At 35.3% G+C, this 20,282-nt stretch overlaps 1 protein-coding gene across 1 annotated transcript in view; it reads left to right on the forward strand.

The window, feature by feature from the left end:
• zbtb7c (zinc finger and BTB domain containing 7C) overlaps positions 1 to 19,389 on the forward strand; it is a 29,416-nt gene extending 10,027 nt beyond the window's left edge. The window contains exons 2-3 of the mRNA XM_079404734.1: positions 13,140 to 14,469; positions 17,227 to 19,389. Of these exons, the coding sequence (XP_079260860.1) occupies positions 13,154 to 14,469; positions 17,227 to 17,797 (1,887 nt within the window). The 5' untranslated portion in view covers positions 13,140 to 13,153 and the 3' untranslated portion in view covers positions 17,798 to 19,389. The remainder of the gene's footprint in view (positions 1 to 13,139; positions 14,470 to 17,226) is intronic.
• Positions 19,390 to 20,282: the final 893 nt, after the last annotated feature.

Consider the following 20,282-nt stretch of genomic DNA (forward strand, 5'->3'; position numbering starts at 1 on the left):
TTTGAATATCTATTTGTTCATCTTTCAATCAGCATTGGATTGCATTGTATTATATGTTTTGATCATTTAAATCTCATCTTACTAAGACATATTATTGGAGATATAGAGCATCTCATTCATTTACATCACAATTAGAATTTCAGCACTTTTTGGCCAATTTGCATATTTTTGCTTGAGTCTGTGCTCCATATTCTCACTATATCAGACTATATGAGCCATAAAAGCCTTATGTTTCAAATACGATACTCAACATAAAACACACGTGCAAACTTTTGTCCGAAGGTTCATTAAAGTGTTCCATTTTAACAAATGAGATTTTTTGGACATATTTCAGGCTTTATAGGATTAAAAGAAGGTTCTTACCTGAAGCACTGAAGAACATTTATTAAGAATATTTCGGTTTGGTCTGAAAACACTTAAAGTGTGTCTAATACAGGAATACATGCAGAATCACCTGTCTGAGGTTTCTATGACAACTAACTGAGAATACCTACAAATAATGTTGCATGTGTGTGTTTTTAACTTAATAATAGACACGCGTCTAGCTAATTCTCCATCTTTTAAATCGAAATCACATTTTACCCAGAATCCCACAGTAAAACGCTGGGGTTGGTATTAAATAACTGTGCTGGTTGAAAAGCAGGTCATGATGAATCTGTCATAAATTACATAACTAGGTGGATTCTTGATGTCATTTAGGAAATCCTGTCCATGTTAAAGCGTCAAGTCATGATTTAAAGAGACAGACACGGAGGAAAAATGTCACAGTGCCAAAAAACTCAAACGAGGCATGCGAGAGACTGTAATAGTTTTATGGATTCTGAAACAATAGAGTTGAAGGAAACACACTCCCTCTCTCTTTTTTCACATAAAGACGAACTGTATTTGTGAAAAGGTACCGTGGTCTGCCATTTCTGAGAGTAAAATCTCTCTGTCTGCTTACAGACATGCAGACAACATTTGTAGTGAATTGATTGGCTGAATGAACTTTTTGATTTCGATTGTGGCATAATTTGAAAAATCTTTGATTATTAACATCGTTTGGAATTTATAGTTCATTTTTGAGCAGACGCAAGTAGCAAATCAGACGCATTTACTGTTATTATTCAAATAAAATGGTCTCGTTTCAAGAAATCTACAAATATAAACTAAATGAAACATGTTGAGAAGTGAGTGTATTATAGGATACAGTAAACATAAGATAGTAAACATTCATTAGTAGGATAAATGCATGACAAATGCCAACTTTTGTGTCAAAAACTACAGCACTGTCAAATCACACCAATCACCAAAAAAATTTAAATTAATTATATACTGCTTTCTTTTAATTGCATCTTTCTGGTTCTTTTTAAAAGTATAAAAATTATTTGTTTTACCTAGACATAATTACTGTTATAATTGTGCTTTAATTTTTAGCTTTCATGACTTTCAATACAATTTTTATTTATATTTTAATATAATATATAAATTACTATAATGTTATACATATATATATATATATATATATTACAATATTTAAATTATAGTCAGGATAATATTTTACCCCCCAGTCACTGGAAATTGAAGCGTCTCAAATGGGAAAAAAAAAGAAAAAGTCCAAATTTACCTGTATTCACCCAATAAATTGTTTGTGGCTTTCTATATATAGCAGGTGCATTAAACACAAATATAGCATGTAGAAAACCACATTAAACAATAATCTTTCCCTTTTACCGCATTAAATGGCATGTATAAAAAAGTGTGAGTCAGATGAACAAATGTACTCGTCACACAACTGAGTATAAGTTTACATGTTAACTAACTGATTAGCCGTCAACCTCTGGTTTCAGTTTCAACGAAGGGAAATTGAACAGCCCTTTCAGGAACACACTGTCTGAGCTGCAATATGGGTCAAACCGCACGTATAAAACAACCAACTTCTAATTAACTAGAAAGTTATAACGGCTCCATTCTGGCATTATATAACATATCGTTTAATTAAACTTACACACATGCAAAATATAAGCAGCAAATCTGCACTGTGTGCCACATAGGAAACCATTCAAAAGAGTATATACTGCATAGTACTCTTACTCAAGCATATATGCTTTTGCACTGCAGTGTTATTTTAGTATCATTGATGTACTATTACAGCTTTTGTTAAGATTTTAGCTTTATATTTTCTGTTTTAATTTTAGTGAAAGTTTCAGTAATTTTGTGGCGTTTTTGTCATTTATCATTTTGTTTTTAATGTCTTTTTAAATATGTTTTCAATATTAGTTGCGACTGTTTTTGTTACTTTAGTGTCTACATATATGATATGATCTATTATATGATCAGAATGCCACATGCATACATGAATATAAAATAAGTTATTGTATTTTTTGTAAAAATTCAGTTTAAGATTAATTAACTGAATTAAATGCATTAAAATTACGTGAACATGCTTTTTTTATGTGTACCATGTACTTTTTGTCATGTAGTATTCAGTAATAATTTTCAATATATACATTATTTACATTTTCTAGATATTAAAATATATATTTTTTTTTGAAGTTCTAAAAAGATTATTAGAGCACATTTGACAAGAAAACACTACTTCAGTCTTTCTACTTCAATATTTCATGTTTAATTTCAAGAGTTTCTTGCAGTTGCTGTGTAGTTCATTGTGAAACTGACTGGTTTCTACAGTAAATTCTGAACTTCAGGGCTTCCACCTTGTTCCTTCGTCTAATTCATCTTCTGAAGTCACAGCACACGCATATATAGAACTGGTACTTTTCTCTCTCTTCCTTCATTTGTGCCCAAGTTTGAGTTGCAAATCCTTCACGAATAAAACTAAAAATTCATTTTGTCTGACCCCAAATCAGAGGGTTTGTGCACCATGGGCTTTATTACATACTGAGCTTAAACTGTGTTGTGGAGGAGGATGGGTATTATTATCCTGAGCTTCCCACCCAGCTATAAAAACTACATCGCTGCTCTAGAGTAGATCCACCTCCTCTCTCTCTCTCTCTCTCTCTCTCCTCCTTCCTGTCAGCGTCCACACAAACCTCTCCGTCTGTCCGCGTGTGCCGTTGTTTGGGGCTTGTAGTTGGATGCTCAGCTGTGTCTTTTGTGAATGGAGAGGAGACGCTGGGGCAGACGGGATGGACAGACGTCTTTGCGTCCCTCAGAGACGGAGATGAGACAGGCTCGGATCTGAAACGACACTTAGACCTGGAATAAATCACACGTACAGTAACACACACCTGAGGATCTGGACGGGTGAGTGCGTTACAGCCCAGTTCACCTGTTTTCAAGAGTTGTGCATGCGGGAAAGTGTGCGTTTGAGTGGGAATACGCAGGACGTTTGCGTCCGAGGTCTGTTTATGTTTGTTTGTGTGCATCTCAGGTATAGAGCAGCAAGTCTGTGGGCAGCAATTTGATGACTCACGTAATTATTTGGGCCATTCTTTAGATATCGTCTCCTGAAAATGAGCGTGTGGAGTTTTGGCCCGCTGTAAACGCAAAGTAACACAAACAAGTAATGACACAACAAATCGACAATTACACCAGACGCCGCTGGCTCTGATGTGTGTGAAAGCAAAGTGTTATCGAAAGAGTTTCTAAAAAACAATTCGACGCTCACACTCTGCAAGAAAGTGGCAATTCATTTTTTGAGAGGTTGCTCTCATGACCTTTTTAATGCGGCCCACTGATCTAAAGAGGCGATTGACCCACATAGTCACACATAGTCATCTTCACAAACAATTTTCATAATACCATTACATATATCATCACATTTTTATGTTTTATGATATATATATATATATATATATATATATATACAATTTTATTCTATTAAATAAAAAATAGAATAAAATTGTATATATATATATATATATATATATATACAATTTTATTCTATTTTTTATTTAATATAGTGTTATTTATAAATTATGATTTATGAAAAGTGTAAATCGATTATGATCATTTTTGGGTTGGAAGTTAAAAAAAATCCACATTGACGTCACATCGCAAAAATCAGATACGTATCAGATTTATTTCCAAACAAATGTGGCCCATATCAGATATGAAAATGTCAGACTGTGATTTTTATTATCAAAAACAGATCTGTGTCACAACTGTGATGGGAACCTCACCTTTATCTAAATCCACCAAAAACACAAAAGCAATTCATTAGAATTGTTCATTTTTAGAAAGTCATTATATTACCCTTATGTTTTTAAAAGTTTTAAAGGGTGTCATAAGGTGACAGGTGAATGTGTGTGTGTGTGTGTGTGTGTGTGTGTGAAAAGGGCTGAATGCAGATTAAAAAAATTACTGTTTGTAGCAGCTGAAGTGCGTGATGCAGGTGTCTGTAGAGTCTTGCTTCATATATTTACCAAACAGATGAATTACAGCAGACGTAACACAACAGCTGTGTGTAATCCTAACGAGACTCTTTAAGTGTCATTTATGTTCGTTCTGATCTGTCGCTGGGTTAATCAGACTATGGGTAAAATGCAGCTCAGAACTCGGGCCAAGACACGAGGCCAAACCTACACGCCACACTTTATTATGTTTTCTTTAACTTTGTTGAACAAGGTCCTGGTTTAAGTCTGTGGTCTGTCCTCAATTTATATTAGAGTACTTGACAACTAACTTGAACATAAAGTTTTTTTTCTTCTCTGAAATCATAAATATACATACAGACACATAGATAAATGCATATAGAATAAATGTAAAATAGATATAAAAGATAGTAAAAACACAAAAATAGATAAAGAATATGTAAAATATATTTTACATAATAAAAAATAAGGTTTTATGGCATTATAATAAAATAATATATCATTATAATTATAAATATAATATATAATAAATAATATCAAATCAATACTAAGATAGATGATGGATAGATATAAAATATATATTATATAAATACAAAATAATATTTTATGATATGATATTATAATAAAATAATATATAATTATAATTATATATTATATTATAATTATAAATATAATATATAATATAAAATCAATACTACGATTGATGATGGTTAGATATAAAATATATATAATATATTTTATATAAATACAAAATAACATTTTATGATATGATATTATAATAAAATAATAATAGAAAATTAAATATTAAATATTTCTATTATATATATATATAATAGAATTAGAAAAGTGAATATATAAATTGTTGCATATATCTATGTATACATTTTATTTCTGTGTGGGGTTTTTTCGTAAATGTTTTTTGTTTTATGTATATATATATTGTTCAAATATTTCATTTACAAAAAAAACCTAAATAAATCAGAAAAATTTAATTGTTAAAACTATTAACATGACAAAATGCTTGCTGTGTCACTTCAGCTACCAGTTAACAAATCAACTAAATTTATAATATTTCAAAACTTGTTACAGTTTAATGCAAGTGTTTAAACCTGATGCCAGAACCTCAAACTTTATAAATCAAGACTGTCAAAACAACACGTGTATGTCTGAAAAATTCTAAACTGAAACGGAAATCACATTCACAGTAACTAAAACCACCATTAAACCGTTTGCTGTGTGTTATATGCAAATCAGGCCTTCAGCTGTTCACATGCAGAGCGTTTATCATCTACAGCCCCGAGAAGAACCGTATTCAAATCCGCAGCCTCCTATTGGCTGATGGCTCGAGCGCACGGGCAGGAGGCACTTCTGTCTGTAAACAGGGCTGTGAGTCTCAGCGAAGCGCTAATAGACTAAAACCTACAGGTGCCCCTGCAGGTGAGGCCCCTAAATGATCTCCCTCAGGACCCACGAACCCACGGCTGGATTTAGCCAATTTAGCAGCAGTCTGAGTCGCCGTGAGTCTAAGCAGCGTGACACGTGCTCGCTCCTGTCTGAGACTCCAGCCCTGCCTCCCTGAAGAGGCCATGATGAAATATCTCTCACAAATGTGAACTGTTTTAACTTTTTGGAGAAGATGTTGTAACTTTACCCTATCAAGAGTTGGTCATCTTTGCATCACAAAGTCAGACAAGGCATCCGGTGTGCACCACATGCATGCATTTAACCTGCAAAACACAGAGTCAGTGCGCTCTGACTTCACGTTAACGAACAATCACTATTAATTGTCGAGACTTAAAGTCTTTGTCCCACTTAAGACGATCATCAAAGCTTGCGTGTGTACGCATTTAGTTCAAACATCAAACACAGGTGTGTTATTTTGAATGATCAAAGGACTGAGGGGGTAGTTTGGGTTTTTACTCACAGCGTCATTTAAGTTTTAAGTTATGACACATTATGATTGATGTTGAACTCTGAATTAGTAATGCAAAGAAGAAAATAGGAAAAAAAGCGTATTATTCATGGCACTTAAATAACACCGCATGCATTCATATCTGAAAGCTGCTCAATTCAGTGCGATTCGCAAATAGGTTCAACTGATTCATTTAAATCAATCGAGTTGAGTAATTTTGTGAATCAAAACGTGTCAATTTTTGCATGCCGGCAATGAAGACGACGCAATATCAAAGCAACACATTTAGCTGACTTCTTGTTGTCTGTTGCAGTGCTGCTCCTGAATAGCGGAAACACTGATACGCACGCACACATCTTTTTCAAATGCGTCTCTGTGCTGAAATGAGTGTGTGGCACTTTTCGGGGCTAAAGGGGGTATTTTCTTCACCCCTTTACACAAACTGTAGACACCAGAACAAACGCTAAGCATCATTTTCAGATCCTCAGATTATCTCTAAACATCCTTTACAATCAAACATGACATTTGATACGGCCGACAATAAGCTGGCATGAAGCAAAATGCAGCTGATAAGCATCTGAAAATGCAAATTTTCTTATTAAGCAACTTTTATTAATTTTATCAATTATTTTCATGAAATGCTTTACTTTTATATAGAATTTAATGTCCTTAAAATAATAATTGGTTTATTTCAAATTGTTTAGAGAATTTTCAGGACATTTACTGAACAAAATAAAATGAGAATAATTTTTATTTAAAAAAAAAAAAAATGTAAACTAAATTTAACAGGTGTTCTTAGGCTACATGAATCTGTGCTTGTAAAAAAATCTGGATTTGATTCTTCATGTCATTAACAGTCAAACTAATCGGATTTACGGAAACAATAATGAATGTCTGACTGCCAAAATTCAGCAGCACGTCAACATTACGATTAAATATTTCTCAATGGAAAATGACGTCTTACTATCAATACAAACAACAAGCAGACCACAAAAACAACCTAATACACATCTGCAGAAAAATCTACTGCACTCCAACTGATTATCAAATCACTTCACATAGAAAAGTGCAAACACGGACATTCCGTCTAGCGATGGACAAACTGAGCTGTGGCCCAGCCGAAGATACCCATCTGAAGCATTACTGCTTTACTAGCAGAGCCACATCAACAGTTTAGACAGGATTTCAGATAGCATCTATCACTGAGGTGTGTGTGAGTCAGTTTTTGCCTATATACTGGGAACAACAGCTTAATAATTTCAATGAAAAATTGAATAAAAGTTGCACAGCAAAAACTGATCTAAAAATTCTTAAATCAAGATACATTTACTTGACTTTAGATATTAAGTCGCTTCCAAAATTATCAAAATTAAGTATGTTTTTGCTTGAAACAAGAAATTCTTGTTCTAAGAATGTTAAGTCTTGTTCAAAAAAAAAAAAAGTTTATGCTTAATTCAAAGGGAAAACAATATTTTTTTAAAGATATTTGTACTGGAAAATAAGACAAAAAATGCTTCAGATATTAACTCTTGTTTTCTGAAAAATCATTCAAATTAAGAGATTTTATGCTTAAAACAAGAACACATATCTGTCAATGAGATCATAAAAGTACACTTACTTCAAAGGAAAACAAGATTATTTTTCTGACCTAATTAATAGATATTTTTCTGGTATTAAGAATGAACTTCATTTAGATTTTTTTTAACAAGACTTATTATCTTAAGTCATTTTGCTTCTCAAGTAAATTAAATCTTGATTTTTTTTATATTTTCAATGGAAAAGAAGACAAAAAAATAAGGTCTGAAGGAATTATTCAGTGTTAAGCGAGCGTGGAGGGGCCAGTGGGCCCTCAAACACACACACACTGTAATTATGGGAGCGAGTGAGGAGGTGTGGGGGCCGGCCGGAGAAACGCATGCGCTCCCAGGGTGGGTGGGAGACCTCACTGTGTCTCTCTTCCTTCTTTTTCACTCCCTCCCTAATGTTGTTTTTAGCTCTGAAAGCCTATTTAACTTGGCTGGATTTTCCAGGGTGGGGCACCGCTTTTTTTTTTTTTTTTTTAGTTTTGCCCAACCTGTCAGGGAAATTCTGGGGACATGAGATCTCATCCTTCCCTCTTCAAGTTCAAGTTCAAGTTCAAGTTTATTTGTATAGCGCTTTTTGCGATACAAATCGTTGCAAAGCAGCTCTACAGGAAATTAAGTTTCCACAATATATTTATATATTGCAGAACCTTAATATATTTAACGTATGGCAAAATTTGGTAATTCTGTATGTTGTCTGAGCATTGGCATCCTCTGAGGGGTTGGCATTATCTTTTCTCAGGTGTTCGGTCATCTCAGATCATTTAAGGGTTGGATACAGACTGAAGCTTCTGTCATTCCTAGTTTCCATGGGATGTTAATCCCGTGGCAGAAACAGAGAAACAAATAGAGACATAATTAGTGTAGCTGCTGTTCCATCTAAGCAAAAATGATTTGTTCAACCCAAGCTAAAGAATAATAATAATGTACATTTGATCAGATATAACTGCAGTACAAGATTATAAGATGCATTATGTGAATGCTTGGCTAAAGAGATGTGTCTTTAATCTAGATTTAAACAGAGAGAGTGTGTCTGAACACCGAACGTTATCAGGAAGGCTATTCCAGAGTTTGGGAGCCAAATGTGAAAAAGCTCTACCTCCTTTAGTGGACTTTGCCATCCTAGGTACTACCAAAAGTCCAGAGTTTTGCGACCTTAGAGAGCGGGTTGGATTGTAGCGTGGTAGAAGACAAGTTAGGTACGCAGGAGCTAAACCATTTAGTGCCTTATAGGCAAGTAATAATATTTTGTAAATGATACAGAACTGAATAGGTAGCCAGTGCAGAGACTGTAAAATTGGGGAAATATGATCATATATTCTTGACCTGGTAAGAACTCTAGCCGCTGCATTTTGGACTATCTGTAGCTTGTTTATTGAAGATGCAGGACAACCAGCTAGCAGTGCATTACAATAGTCCAGTCTAGAGGTCATGAATGCATGAACTAGCTTTTCTGCATCAGAAACAGGAAGCATGTTTCGAAGCTTAGCAATGTTTCTAAGATGGAAGAATGCTGTTTTTGTAACATGGGAAATATGGTTTCCAAAGGACAAGTTGCTGTCTAATATAACACCCAGATTTTTGACTTTAGAGGACGTGACAGTGCATCCGTCTAGTTGCTAATTTTTAATCCAAGAGATTTTGTGTACTGTTTTTTGGTCCAATAAGTAATATCTCTGTCTTATCTGAATTTAATAGGAGGAAATTATTGGTCATCCAATCTTTTACATTTTTTACACAATATATTAGCTTAGATGGTTTAGAAGTTTCATCTGGTCTTGTTGAGATATATAGTTGAGTATCATCAGCATAACAATGAAAACTAATCCCGTATTTTCTAATAATATTACCAAGGGGCAACATGTATATTGAAAATAGCAGAGGACCTAGGACAGATCCTTGTGGTACTCCATACTTTACTGGTGATAATTGAGATGACTCCCCATTTAAATGAACAAAGTGGTAGCGATCGGTCAGGTAGGATCTAAACCATCTTAAAGCCTGCCCTTGAATACCAGTATAGTTTTGTAGTCGATCTATAAGTATGTCATGGTCTATAGTGTCGAACGCAGCACTAAGATCAAGTAATACTAGCAATGAGATTTTCTTGGTCTGAAGCAAGAAGCAAGTCATTTGTAGTTTTAACAAGTGCAGTTTCTGTACTATGGTGAGGCCTGAAACCTGACTGAAATTCTTCATAGAGATCATTTTTTTGCAAGAAGGAGCACAATTGAGCAGACACAACTTTTTCTAAAATTTTAGACATAAACGGAAGATTTGAAATGGGTCTGTATTTTGCCAGTTCATTAGAATCTAGTTGTGGTTTCTTAATAAGAGGCTTAATAACCGACAGCTTGAATGGTTTTGGGACATGACCTAAAGATAACGATGAGTTAATAATATTGAGAAGCGGTTCTTCTGCTACAGGTAACAACTCTTTCAGTAATTTAGTGGGTACAGGATCTAATAAACACGTTGTTGGTTTAGATGCACTAATAAGTTTATTTAGCTCTTCATGTCCTATAGTTGTAAAGCACTGCAGTTTTTCTTTGGATGTGATGAATGAAGCTGAAATACTAGACGCAGTAGAATCTACATTTGTTATTGTATTTCTGATGTTATCTATTTTATCAGTAAAGAAATTCATGAAGTCATTACTATTAAACTGTGAGTTTTACTATTAAACTCTTCCTCTGTCTTTCTCTTTTTTTTCAAAGTTTGCAATTAAATTGAAGTGTTTGTGTTGTTTATACACATTAAAAAAGAATAAAATATCACACATACCAGTGTTTAGTATTATTGAGATACTATTATAGTTTTTTGTAGTATTACAACATTTTGAATCTGAATTTTTTTTCTTATATTTTGTGATCATCTTAATTTTAGTTAAACGTGTATGTTTTTGTCATTTTTATTAGTTTTCGATTTTCTCTCTCTATAGTTTTATACATGCCTATTTAGTTTTATTAATAATATAATACATTTTCTGCTACTTCTGTGTAATATAATCTTTAAAAACTCTTTATCTCTCTCTATATTATTTTTTATTCATTTTTGTTTTAGTTATTTTAATACAAGTTATTCTAATTTAAAATGAGAAATGTTGCTTTAGCAACTAGCTGAAATAATTTTTTTTTTTAAATATTCTATTTAATTTCAAAGAAAGTTTTCTAATGGTTTTTAATATTAGTCTCAGTTTTAATTAACTATAATAACCCTGTGTATATACAATATCTTACTATTCCAAGTTTCCATTTCCAATCTCATGTTGGTTCATTCAGGGCAAATGTAATCCATTATTTCTGTTGCATCAATATATATATATTTTATAAGTGTCACATTGTTTGATAAACAAGGTTCTTAATTTAAAAGATACGTTCCTTGTTAGTGGACTATATGTTCAAGCTGTAATTATAGCAACCGTCTCCTAGCAACAGTGGAAGGGACATTCAAATGTTGATTGGTAAGCGCTGAGCTCAATATTATAGAGAATAAAGACAGAAAATGGACAAGAAGTAAAACCCGAAAACAGCAGTAGCTCATTTACTTTGGCGCACAGGCCGTTTTTGGACCACTGAACGGCAGTCAACAGCTCCGGTGGCGGCGGGACGTATGAAAGCATCTATCCACATGCCTGCAGTGACCACGGGGACGAGACACACTGAGATTAAACTCTATTCATAGCCATGAATGAAGGACAAAGCTGCCAAAACGCCTCTTAAAAAGTCACTGTAAACATTTCAGGGAATCCGCAGGTACAATTCAGGCTCCATTCATGTAGGCCTGTAGTTTAAGAGCATCTGAACGGAGATCTGCAAAATACAGCTTTTCCAATCCTTTATTATTTTTGGACAGTGTTCTGTAGAAGTACACTTCTAAACTAGACTTCAGTAAATTATAACAATAAGAAAAAAAAAGGATTTGTCAATGTCAATTAAAGTAGCTGCAATTAAACCGCATCGGCCTCTCATGAAACACGAGTAAATCTGGGGGCGATGGGTGACGTTTACTCATGCCCTGACACTTTTTTCCCGTGGAAAGCAGAAACTAGAGCCTGACCCCTTTTGTCTTCCTGTGCTGTGCTTTTCTCTGAACGTGACAAAGATAAGTGTCAGCTTTTCTCACAATGTAAACCATCAGATTTAATTCGCTATCTTTTGAGGCCTTCACGACAAAATAGCCTCTGCTATCAATGTATATGGTGTGAAAAGCAGAAGCCAGTGGAGCTGTTGTTTGATCGCAATCAGAGAGAACCAGAAACACAAGTTTGCTCCTCAGACGCTCGACGGGAGCTAATTAATTATCTGATTGTGCGACGCGTCCTCTTTAACCGCAAAGTGCACAGAGTAACACACTTTTGCAGAAACGAGCATCTTTAACTCAAATCTCACTTTCAGTCAATTATTGTGGGGCTGGCCAAAAAAATTTTTTTTCCATATCTTTTGCTTTCAATAGTTATCATGATATTCATTTTAATGGGAAAGGAAATGCATTCCACATGTCTGTTAGAGATTGAAAGTGAATGAATATACCATGTGTTTGTTTAGAAGGAAACTTCATAGAGTAAAATCAATCCTTTATACTGTGTTTTCTATTTTATTTTTTTCTGGATTCTGTGTTTTATGATTTCATATAAATTATTATCAAAAATGTTTCTAATTAGATTCAATTACTCAGTCTTTTAACATGCAATCAAATGAAAATATAATTAAACATCATAGAGTAAAATCGTTTTTATTTTTTCAGTTTTCCGTATTTTTATGTTTTATGATTTATTACAAAGGTATAATCAAAAATGGTGTCTAATGGAATGAATTCAATCTATTTTTTAACATGCAATCAAATGAAAATATAATTAATTTAAAACAAACTTTTTTTAACTTTTGAAAAAAAAATTTTTTTTTCAACTTTTAAAAATATCTTGGTTGCATGATATCCCTTAAATAATAATAATAATAATTGGAGAAGTACACTGTAAAAAAATATTTTTCAGAGTTGTAAATAAAACATTATTGAAGTATGTTTTACAAAAACATACTATTTCAGTTTTTCTATTTCAAAATTTCACGTTCATCGTTGTAATTATTTGTGAAATGCACTAGCAAGTGAAACTTGTTTTAAACAATTTTTTTCAGTATACATTTTACAATAGTAATACATTTAAACTTATTTATTCAGCGTTCAGATGATGTATGTATCTCATTTTCAAAAAATTGACCCTTATCTCTGGTTTTGTGGTCCATGGTCACAAATATCTATTTATGGCCCAGCCTTATTTTAATGCATGACAGCTCTGACCGATTTCACTTTTTTTTTACCTGCACACAGATTCCTCGGAGAGGATGGCGCACACAGATGAGGACCTGATTGGAATCCCCTTCCCGAACCACAGCAATGATGTCCTGTGCAGTCTTAATGAGCAGCGGCGGGCTGGCCTGCTTTGCGACGTCATCTTAGTGGTCCGGGACCAGGAGTATCACACCCATCGCTCCGTCCTGGCCGCCTGCAGCCAGTACTTCAAAAAACTCTTCACGGTGGCCACCGGCTCCAGCCAGGACTCCAACACGCACGCCATCTACGAGCTGGACTTCGTGGCACCGGAATCGCTGACGGCAATTCTGGAGTTCGCGTACACGTCAACGCTGACGGTCACGGCATCCAATGTCAAGGAGATCCTGAGCACTGCCAGGCTCCTGGAGATTCCCTGCATTATAAACGTGTGTCTTGAAATCATGGACACGGGAGGAGGTGAAGAACGAGGAGGAGGAGACAGACCTCCGGAAGGAGAGGAGTTTGAGGGGGATGACGAGGAAGACGAGGATGAAGAGGACGAGGAGGAAATGGAGGAGGAGGCCGACTCCAAAGATGGAGAATTTGAGGACAACAATAGTGAGAAATCCACACAAGGGGCTGATAACCAAGAGAAACTCAAAGTTTGGGAGAATGGGAGGACAGTCAGCCCACCTTGTAGCTCCCAACAAGGAGCGCCAAACCCGGATGGCCAAGAATCCCAAAGACGCCAATCGAACACTCCGGAAGCCCAGAAGCCCAGAGGGCCGGAGGGATTGGAGGGCCGGGCGCTGAAGGACTTCTCAATAGAGTCTTTACTTCAAGAGGGACTCTATCCGAAAGTGCCAGGCCTGGAAAGAGGCGCCGGATTCTCGCACCTTCTCCCAGGATTCTATCCTCCCATGTGGGCAGCAGAATTCCCAGGCTACCCTCAGATTCTGGAGCCCCGACGCCCTTCCCACCCTTTCCCCAATGCTTCGCTAGAAAATGGCCCTTTGGACCTTGCGGTCAAGAAAGAAGTCATCAAAGAAGAGATGAAGGATGAGCCCACAAACCCTATCCTGCACAGAGACTTCCTCAAAGACTTCATGAGTCCAGGGTTGGGAATAACCTCTGAGCCCAGCCTCGGTCCGATCAAAGAGGGAGCGGAGCTGCGGTCCTACCTGAGTTTTCTTTCCGCCTCGCATCTCGGGACGCTGTTTCCTCCGTGGCAGCTGGAGGAGGAGAGGAAGATGAAGCCCAAGGCGTCACAGCAGTGCCCCATCTGCAACAAAGTGATTCAAGGAGCGGGAAAGCTGCCACGGCACATGCGAACACACACCGGAGAGAAGCCCTACATGTGCACCATCTGCGAGGTCCGCTTCACCAGGTGAGTCGGGTTAAGGTGACACAAACTTAAGCCCTCGATCCTAGGTAAAGAGCACAAATGAAAGAAGATGAAGTGACACTAGTTAAGTATACTTTACTACTTTAGTATAGTATCAGTATTAATTGATTATTTTTAGTATATTAATTAAAAAAGTATTATTAAATTACAATTAAAACAATGATTGTATTATTACAACAATTAAATTAGTAATTACTCAACATATAAATGTATTATTTACAATTTTGTTTTATTATTTATAATTTTATTTCATTTAAATTCTTATTAAATGACTATTCAAACGTTTGCCACTTTTCTTTATAGTGATAGTTGATATTTTTATATACTTTTACTTTACTTTTAGTCATTTAGCAGACGCTTTTAAAAAGCGACTTAGAAATAAGAAAAAGTAACTAAAACTAAAAGTCAACACTCTGTAAATACTCTATACACACCCATTTAAGAAAATACAGAAATTAAATACAATTGACAAATGCATACAACAACAACATTTCAATAGTAAACATATAAAGGAAAAAATGAAATAAATAAAATAAAAATAAAAAGCGATACTTATATCCTTTGCCGGTGTCCTAGCCCGGTGGAGTCGATGGTCTTTACACTCTTTACTTTTTACTTTTAGTCATTTAGCAGACTTATATACTTTTATTTAATTTATTTACTTTTTAATATTTTATTTTTATTACATTTTATTAAAATTAATACAAAGTTCCTATTTATTTATTTTTGCCATTTTTTATTACAGTGATAGTTAAATGTAATGTATTTTTCTATACGCATCTAATGGTTAAATTATTATTTAACATTTAATTTTATTATTTAATACTTTTATAGTTTATATTTATTTTTGCCACTTTTAATTATAGTTGACGGGAATGATGTCGGCTATATTTTATATCTTTCTATACACTTCTAATTATTAAAATTCATGTTTAGCACTTAATTTCACTATTTTTATTATTTACTATTTTTAATTGTATGATTTATTATTTTGTTTCATTATATTTTTATTAAATTACTATTATGAATACTTCTGAACTTTTATTTAAAGTGATAGTTGATGGGATGAAAAGGAGACAAAAGGATCATGAAGTACCACAATCTGGATTTGCATTAAAAATAATGTAAATATTGTCATAATTTACTCACCCTGATGTCGTTCCAAAAACTTTTTCTGTAGAAGACAAAAGCAGATATTTTGAAAACTGTTTTTGTCCGTACAATGGAAGTCAATGGGTTCCAAAGCCACATCAGAATGTTATTTTTTGGGCGAACTCTCCCTTTAACATTTCAGGACTGTTTTTAACATCAATTCAAGCAGATAGAGTACAAGAATAACACTTTACAATGAAGAGTCACTAAAAAGGAGCAGACATACTGAAGAAGGCAAAGAATGACAGATTTACGAGAAAGAATTCTGACTTGCTGTCATGTAAGCCAGCAAACTTTTCCCTTAAACAAATTACACTGACTGTCTACTAGAATAAATAGCCTCTTTGAAGCTGAAGAGCTAAGCTTCAGTATTACAACAATGAAACAGCACATGAAAACTAGAGCAGCATCATAAGGACAAACCTGCTGTGAAACACTTTATGCATCACTGTGGTCGGAGCCGCATGAGGTTTCCACACTGTAATAAAAGCCAAAGCATAGTGATGTTAATATAAGACCTACATTTCACTTTTGGGCTCAAACGCTCTGTAGAGGAATTAAATTTCGATGAGTGAGATCTAGACAGAGAAATAGATCAAACGAAGGCTTCTGAGTTTCTGGATAACTCATCTGGATACCACATAACAGGAACACTAAATCCGGTTTTCGTGTTTTTTGGGTTTTTCTGTCGCTGCTACTGTTGAGCAACTTGCAGCTGTCTGCTTTTCAAGTACGAAGGCGTACACCTGCTTGTGTGTTTTTCTGCATGCATGTACACTTTTCTGCGTGCATGGTGTGCCTTGAGGTTTTGCAGGGATTCTTACAGATATTCAGAATAACCTCAAAACCCAAACTTAGGCAAATAGTTCGCTCTAAAATGAAAATTTGCTGAAAATGTAATCGCAATCAGGTCATCCAAGACGTAGATGAGTTTGTCTCTTCGTCAGATGCGGATAAATTTAGATATCACTTGCTCACCAATGGATGCTCTGCAGTGAATGGGTGCCGTCAGAATGAGAGTTCAAACAGCTGATAAAAACATCACAATAATCCACACCACTCCAGTCAATCAATTAACATCTGGAGAAGCCAAAAGCTGCAGGTTTGTATGAAACAAATCCATCATTAAGATGTTTTAACTTAAAACCATCGCTTCCAGCTAAAATACAAGTCCACAATCCATAACATTGCTTTCCCTATAGTGAGAAAGTCTGAATCAGGAGAGAAATCTGCACAGATCAAGTACCGTTTACAAAACAACCTGTCTTTTAATGTGAGCGACAACAGGAGATGGACTTTTTCCACTGGAGGAAGAGTTATTATGGATTATGGATGCACATTTTGTCCATAAGTGAGGCTTTGAAGTTAAAAACATCTTGATGGATTTGTTTCTTATAAACATACAGATTTTGTCTTCTCAAGATGTTAACTGATGGACTGGAGTGGTGTGGTTTATTGTGATGTTTTTATCAGCTGTTTGAACTCTCATTCTGACGGCACCCATTCACTGCAGAGCATCCATTGGTGAGCAAACATTTAAATTTTTGGGTGAACTGTTCCTTTAATTGCTGTTTTTCTCTTTCTCAGGCAAGACAAACTGAAGATTCACATGCGCAAGCACACCGGTGAGAGGCCGTACATCTGCCTGCACTGCAACTCTAAATTTGTTCACAACTACGACCTGAAAAACCACTTGCGCATCCACACCGGCGTGCGACCGTACCAATGCGAGCACTGCTACAAGAGCTTCACACGCTCTGACCACCTTCACCGGCACATTAAGCGGCAGAGCTGCCGCGTCTCGCGCCCGCGACGGGGCCGAAAGCCCTCCGCCTGGAGGTCCACCAACTTCCTCTTCCCTCCAGATCCCAACGCCCTCCAAGCGGACAGGACCGTGCGGATTCCTGCCGCCGGTGGCGCCCCCTTGATGGCGAAACAGCAGCCTACGGGAGGAAAAACGCTGGAGGACATCGATGGTGACAGCCGAGAAACTAACAGGAAGCTCATCTCAGAGGATGTGAACAGAAAGCGGGGCGTGTTTGCTTTCACAGTGGCTACGGAGGACATTCTGCCACACCGGCCTTTCTATTCGGTGACCTCTGACCCCTGGGCCGTGAGACTGGAACAAGCTCCACCCATTCCCGAGGCCGCAAAGTGACTTGTTAATTCCTTGAAACAGCTGCTCGCTTCGGACGCCACACAGTCTTTACGAACCGGGTTCAGACTCTGTAATATTAAATGAGAATTACATTTTTTTGTTTTGTTTCATAAGTCAGCTTACATATGGGATGACAGGGATTTTAAATGCTTTTTAAATGAGTAGATTTGTTAATATCTTGGATGTGCATTTGTTAAAGCTGTTTTTGATGCTTCAGCGTTTGCTAACAAGGGTGATGCGCTCATAGACTGTTCAGTGCAATGGAGTATGTGAAAATCGAATGCAAAAATTTGACAATCAGGTATAGAGAAAGAAAAAAAAAGTCCTGCTGAATAAGCTAGAAGCTTTGATGTTTGCATTGTATTATCTGACAGGTTTTCTAATTAAACAGTTTTCAGTGAAGCTAAATTTACAAATTTACACATCGTAATCCACTATGCAAAATACAAAAGTGGTTCAGTTTTTTAGAATTGCCACAGAAACCACAGACAAAATTAAGAAGAAATACTCTCAGGATTACAAATCATTTTTTAACAAAAACTATTTTTTACAGCCAAAATATCACGTAAATGTCAAATCAATCTGCAGTTAATCATGCAATTAGACAAAAGAGAAATCCTGCAAGTTTTCTCATAATTATTTATATTGTGCATTTCAAATTGACCCTTGATTAAATTGAATGCTGTTTAAAATAATCATTTGTATAGATGGCTTTCAGGTTCTACAGTGAAATTGTTCATTATTGTAAGTGTTTCTATTGTAAAGCATCCAAAGATGTGTTGTTAAAGAACAAACTTGAAATCCAATCTGTTTGCAAAGCAGTCTTTTTCACATGAAAATGTGAGGTGCTTGTCGTGTACAGGAAAATGAAACGGGGGGGGAAAACGTCCACAACTTTGATACTGTTCCTCATCTGAATGGCTAGAGTAATTCAGCGTTAAAACTGAAACTAAACATATTTTCATGCTATTTATGCATATTTAAACAAGCCTTGGCTATATTTTACTAAGATGTTTTATAAAGACACTAACACATTTGTGTTCCGGTTTATCTGTTTTATTCAAGAGAGAATGTGTCAATGTACGATATTTGACATCAAACCCTCTGAAAACAAAACAATACCATAATAAAAAAAGCATAAAATATCCCCTTCGAGATTTTAACTTCTAAAACACCCACAGTACTCCAAATAAGTTTCTGCACTTCACACAAGACATTTAAGATGTTTTTATCTTGGTGTGCAAAATGCAAAGATGTTTCAATGGCCATGTACAATGAAGGTGCTTAAAGATGTGTGTGTATATATATATATATATGAAGCCCTTCTGTGGCGACTGGTGGGAACTTACTTGCACTATTTGTTTGATGATGTTTTAATATTGGCTACGATATATTGATATTAAAGATTTAAAAACATACAAAAAACTAAAAAAATGACAGAACGTGTCTGAGATATGCACTTTACTCCTCTTTAACACAAGAACAATTTCAGTGAAAGTCATTTTTATAAATGTGTGTGGTATTTGTATATTAGATTAATCCCTGGTAAACAGAATCAAAGAACTGGAATAACAATAAAAAAAGCTTTTTTCAAGAACCCCGTGTCTTTATATTTCTTGGAAATCTGACAAAGGCGACTCTACAGGAGCGGGTCATTTAATGAGGCTTTTATCTACAGTGATGAGGTCATGTGCATTAAAGGTCTCTTTAGAGTATTTTAACGTTAAATGCCGTACTCGAGGGTACAGCGAAGGCAGATTCATTCTCCCTCCTAAACGTCCAGCTTTCTGGATGATGGAGCAGATCTTTAACAGCTAGCTCACCTCAACCTAAAATTACTCTGAAATCATAGCATGTGGTAGTTTGTTATGACACAAGGAGTGAGGATCCAACAGACAGCCCTCTCTGTGAGTAATCTAAACCCACACGCTTCAGTTTGAGCCAGTTTCCCAAACACATACTAATGCTGTTTTGAATTGTGAAGAATGTGTAAAGTAGGATTGCTATTGGACTCATTTAACTTCGTATTAGTCTTTCTGACAATTAGTTTTAATAACTAAAATGATATATACTGCATGTTTACTGCTAGTTTTGGATGAGCATCTCAAGCTGACTGATCAAATGAAACCATTATAAAAATACAAAATGATTTGAATGAGAGCAAACTTAATTTAAACGACAAATTCTCTGAATGTCTTGCATAATTAAAAGATTTTAAAATATTACTAGTTTACATTAGATTACTTCAGCACAACTAGTCTTAATTTGCATCAGTGTTCAAAGGTAAAAAAGTTGAAAATAAAAAAATGAGGCATTAACAATTACAAAAAATACATAAAACTAATCAAATTGTAATTTCCTGTTCATTTAAACAATGTATTTTATATATGCGAGCTCTTTTATTGCTATCTAGCGCCCTCTACTGTAAATCAGGGCAAAATACACATAACAAAAAAGATAAGTTCAAAAGTTTAACACGTTTTCT

The sequence above is a fragment of the Barbus barbus genome, assembly GCF_936440315.1.
Source record: "Barbus barbus genome assembly, chromosome: 43".
Taxonomy (NCBI): domain Eukaryota; kingdom Metazoa; phylum Chordata; class Actinopteri; order Cypriniformes; family Cyprinidae; genus Barbus; species Barbus barbus.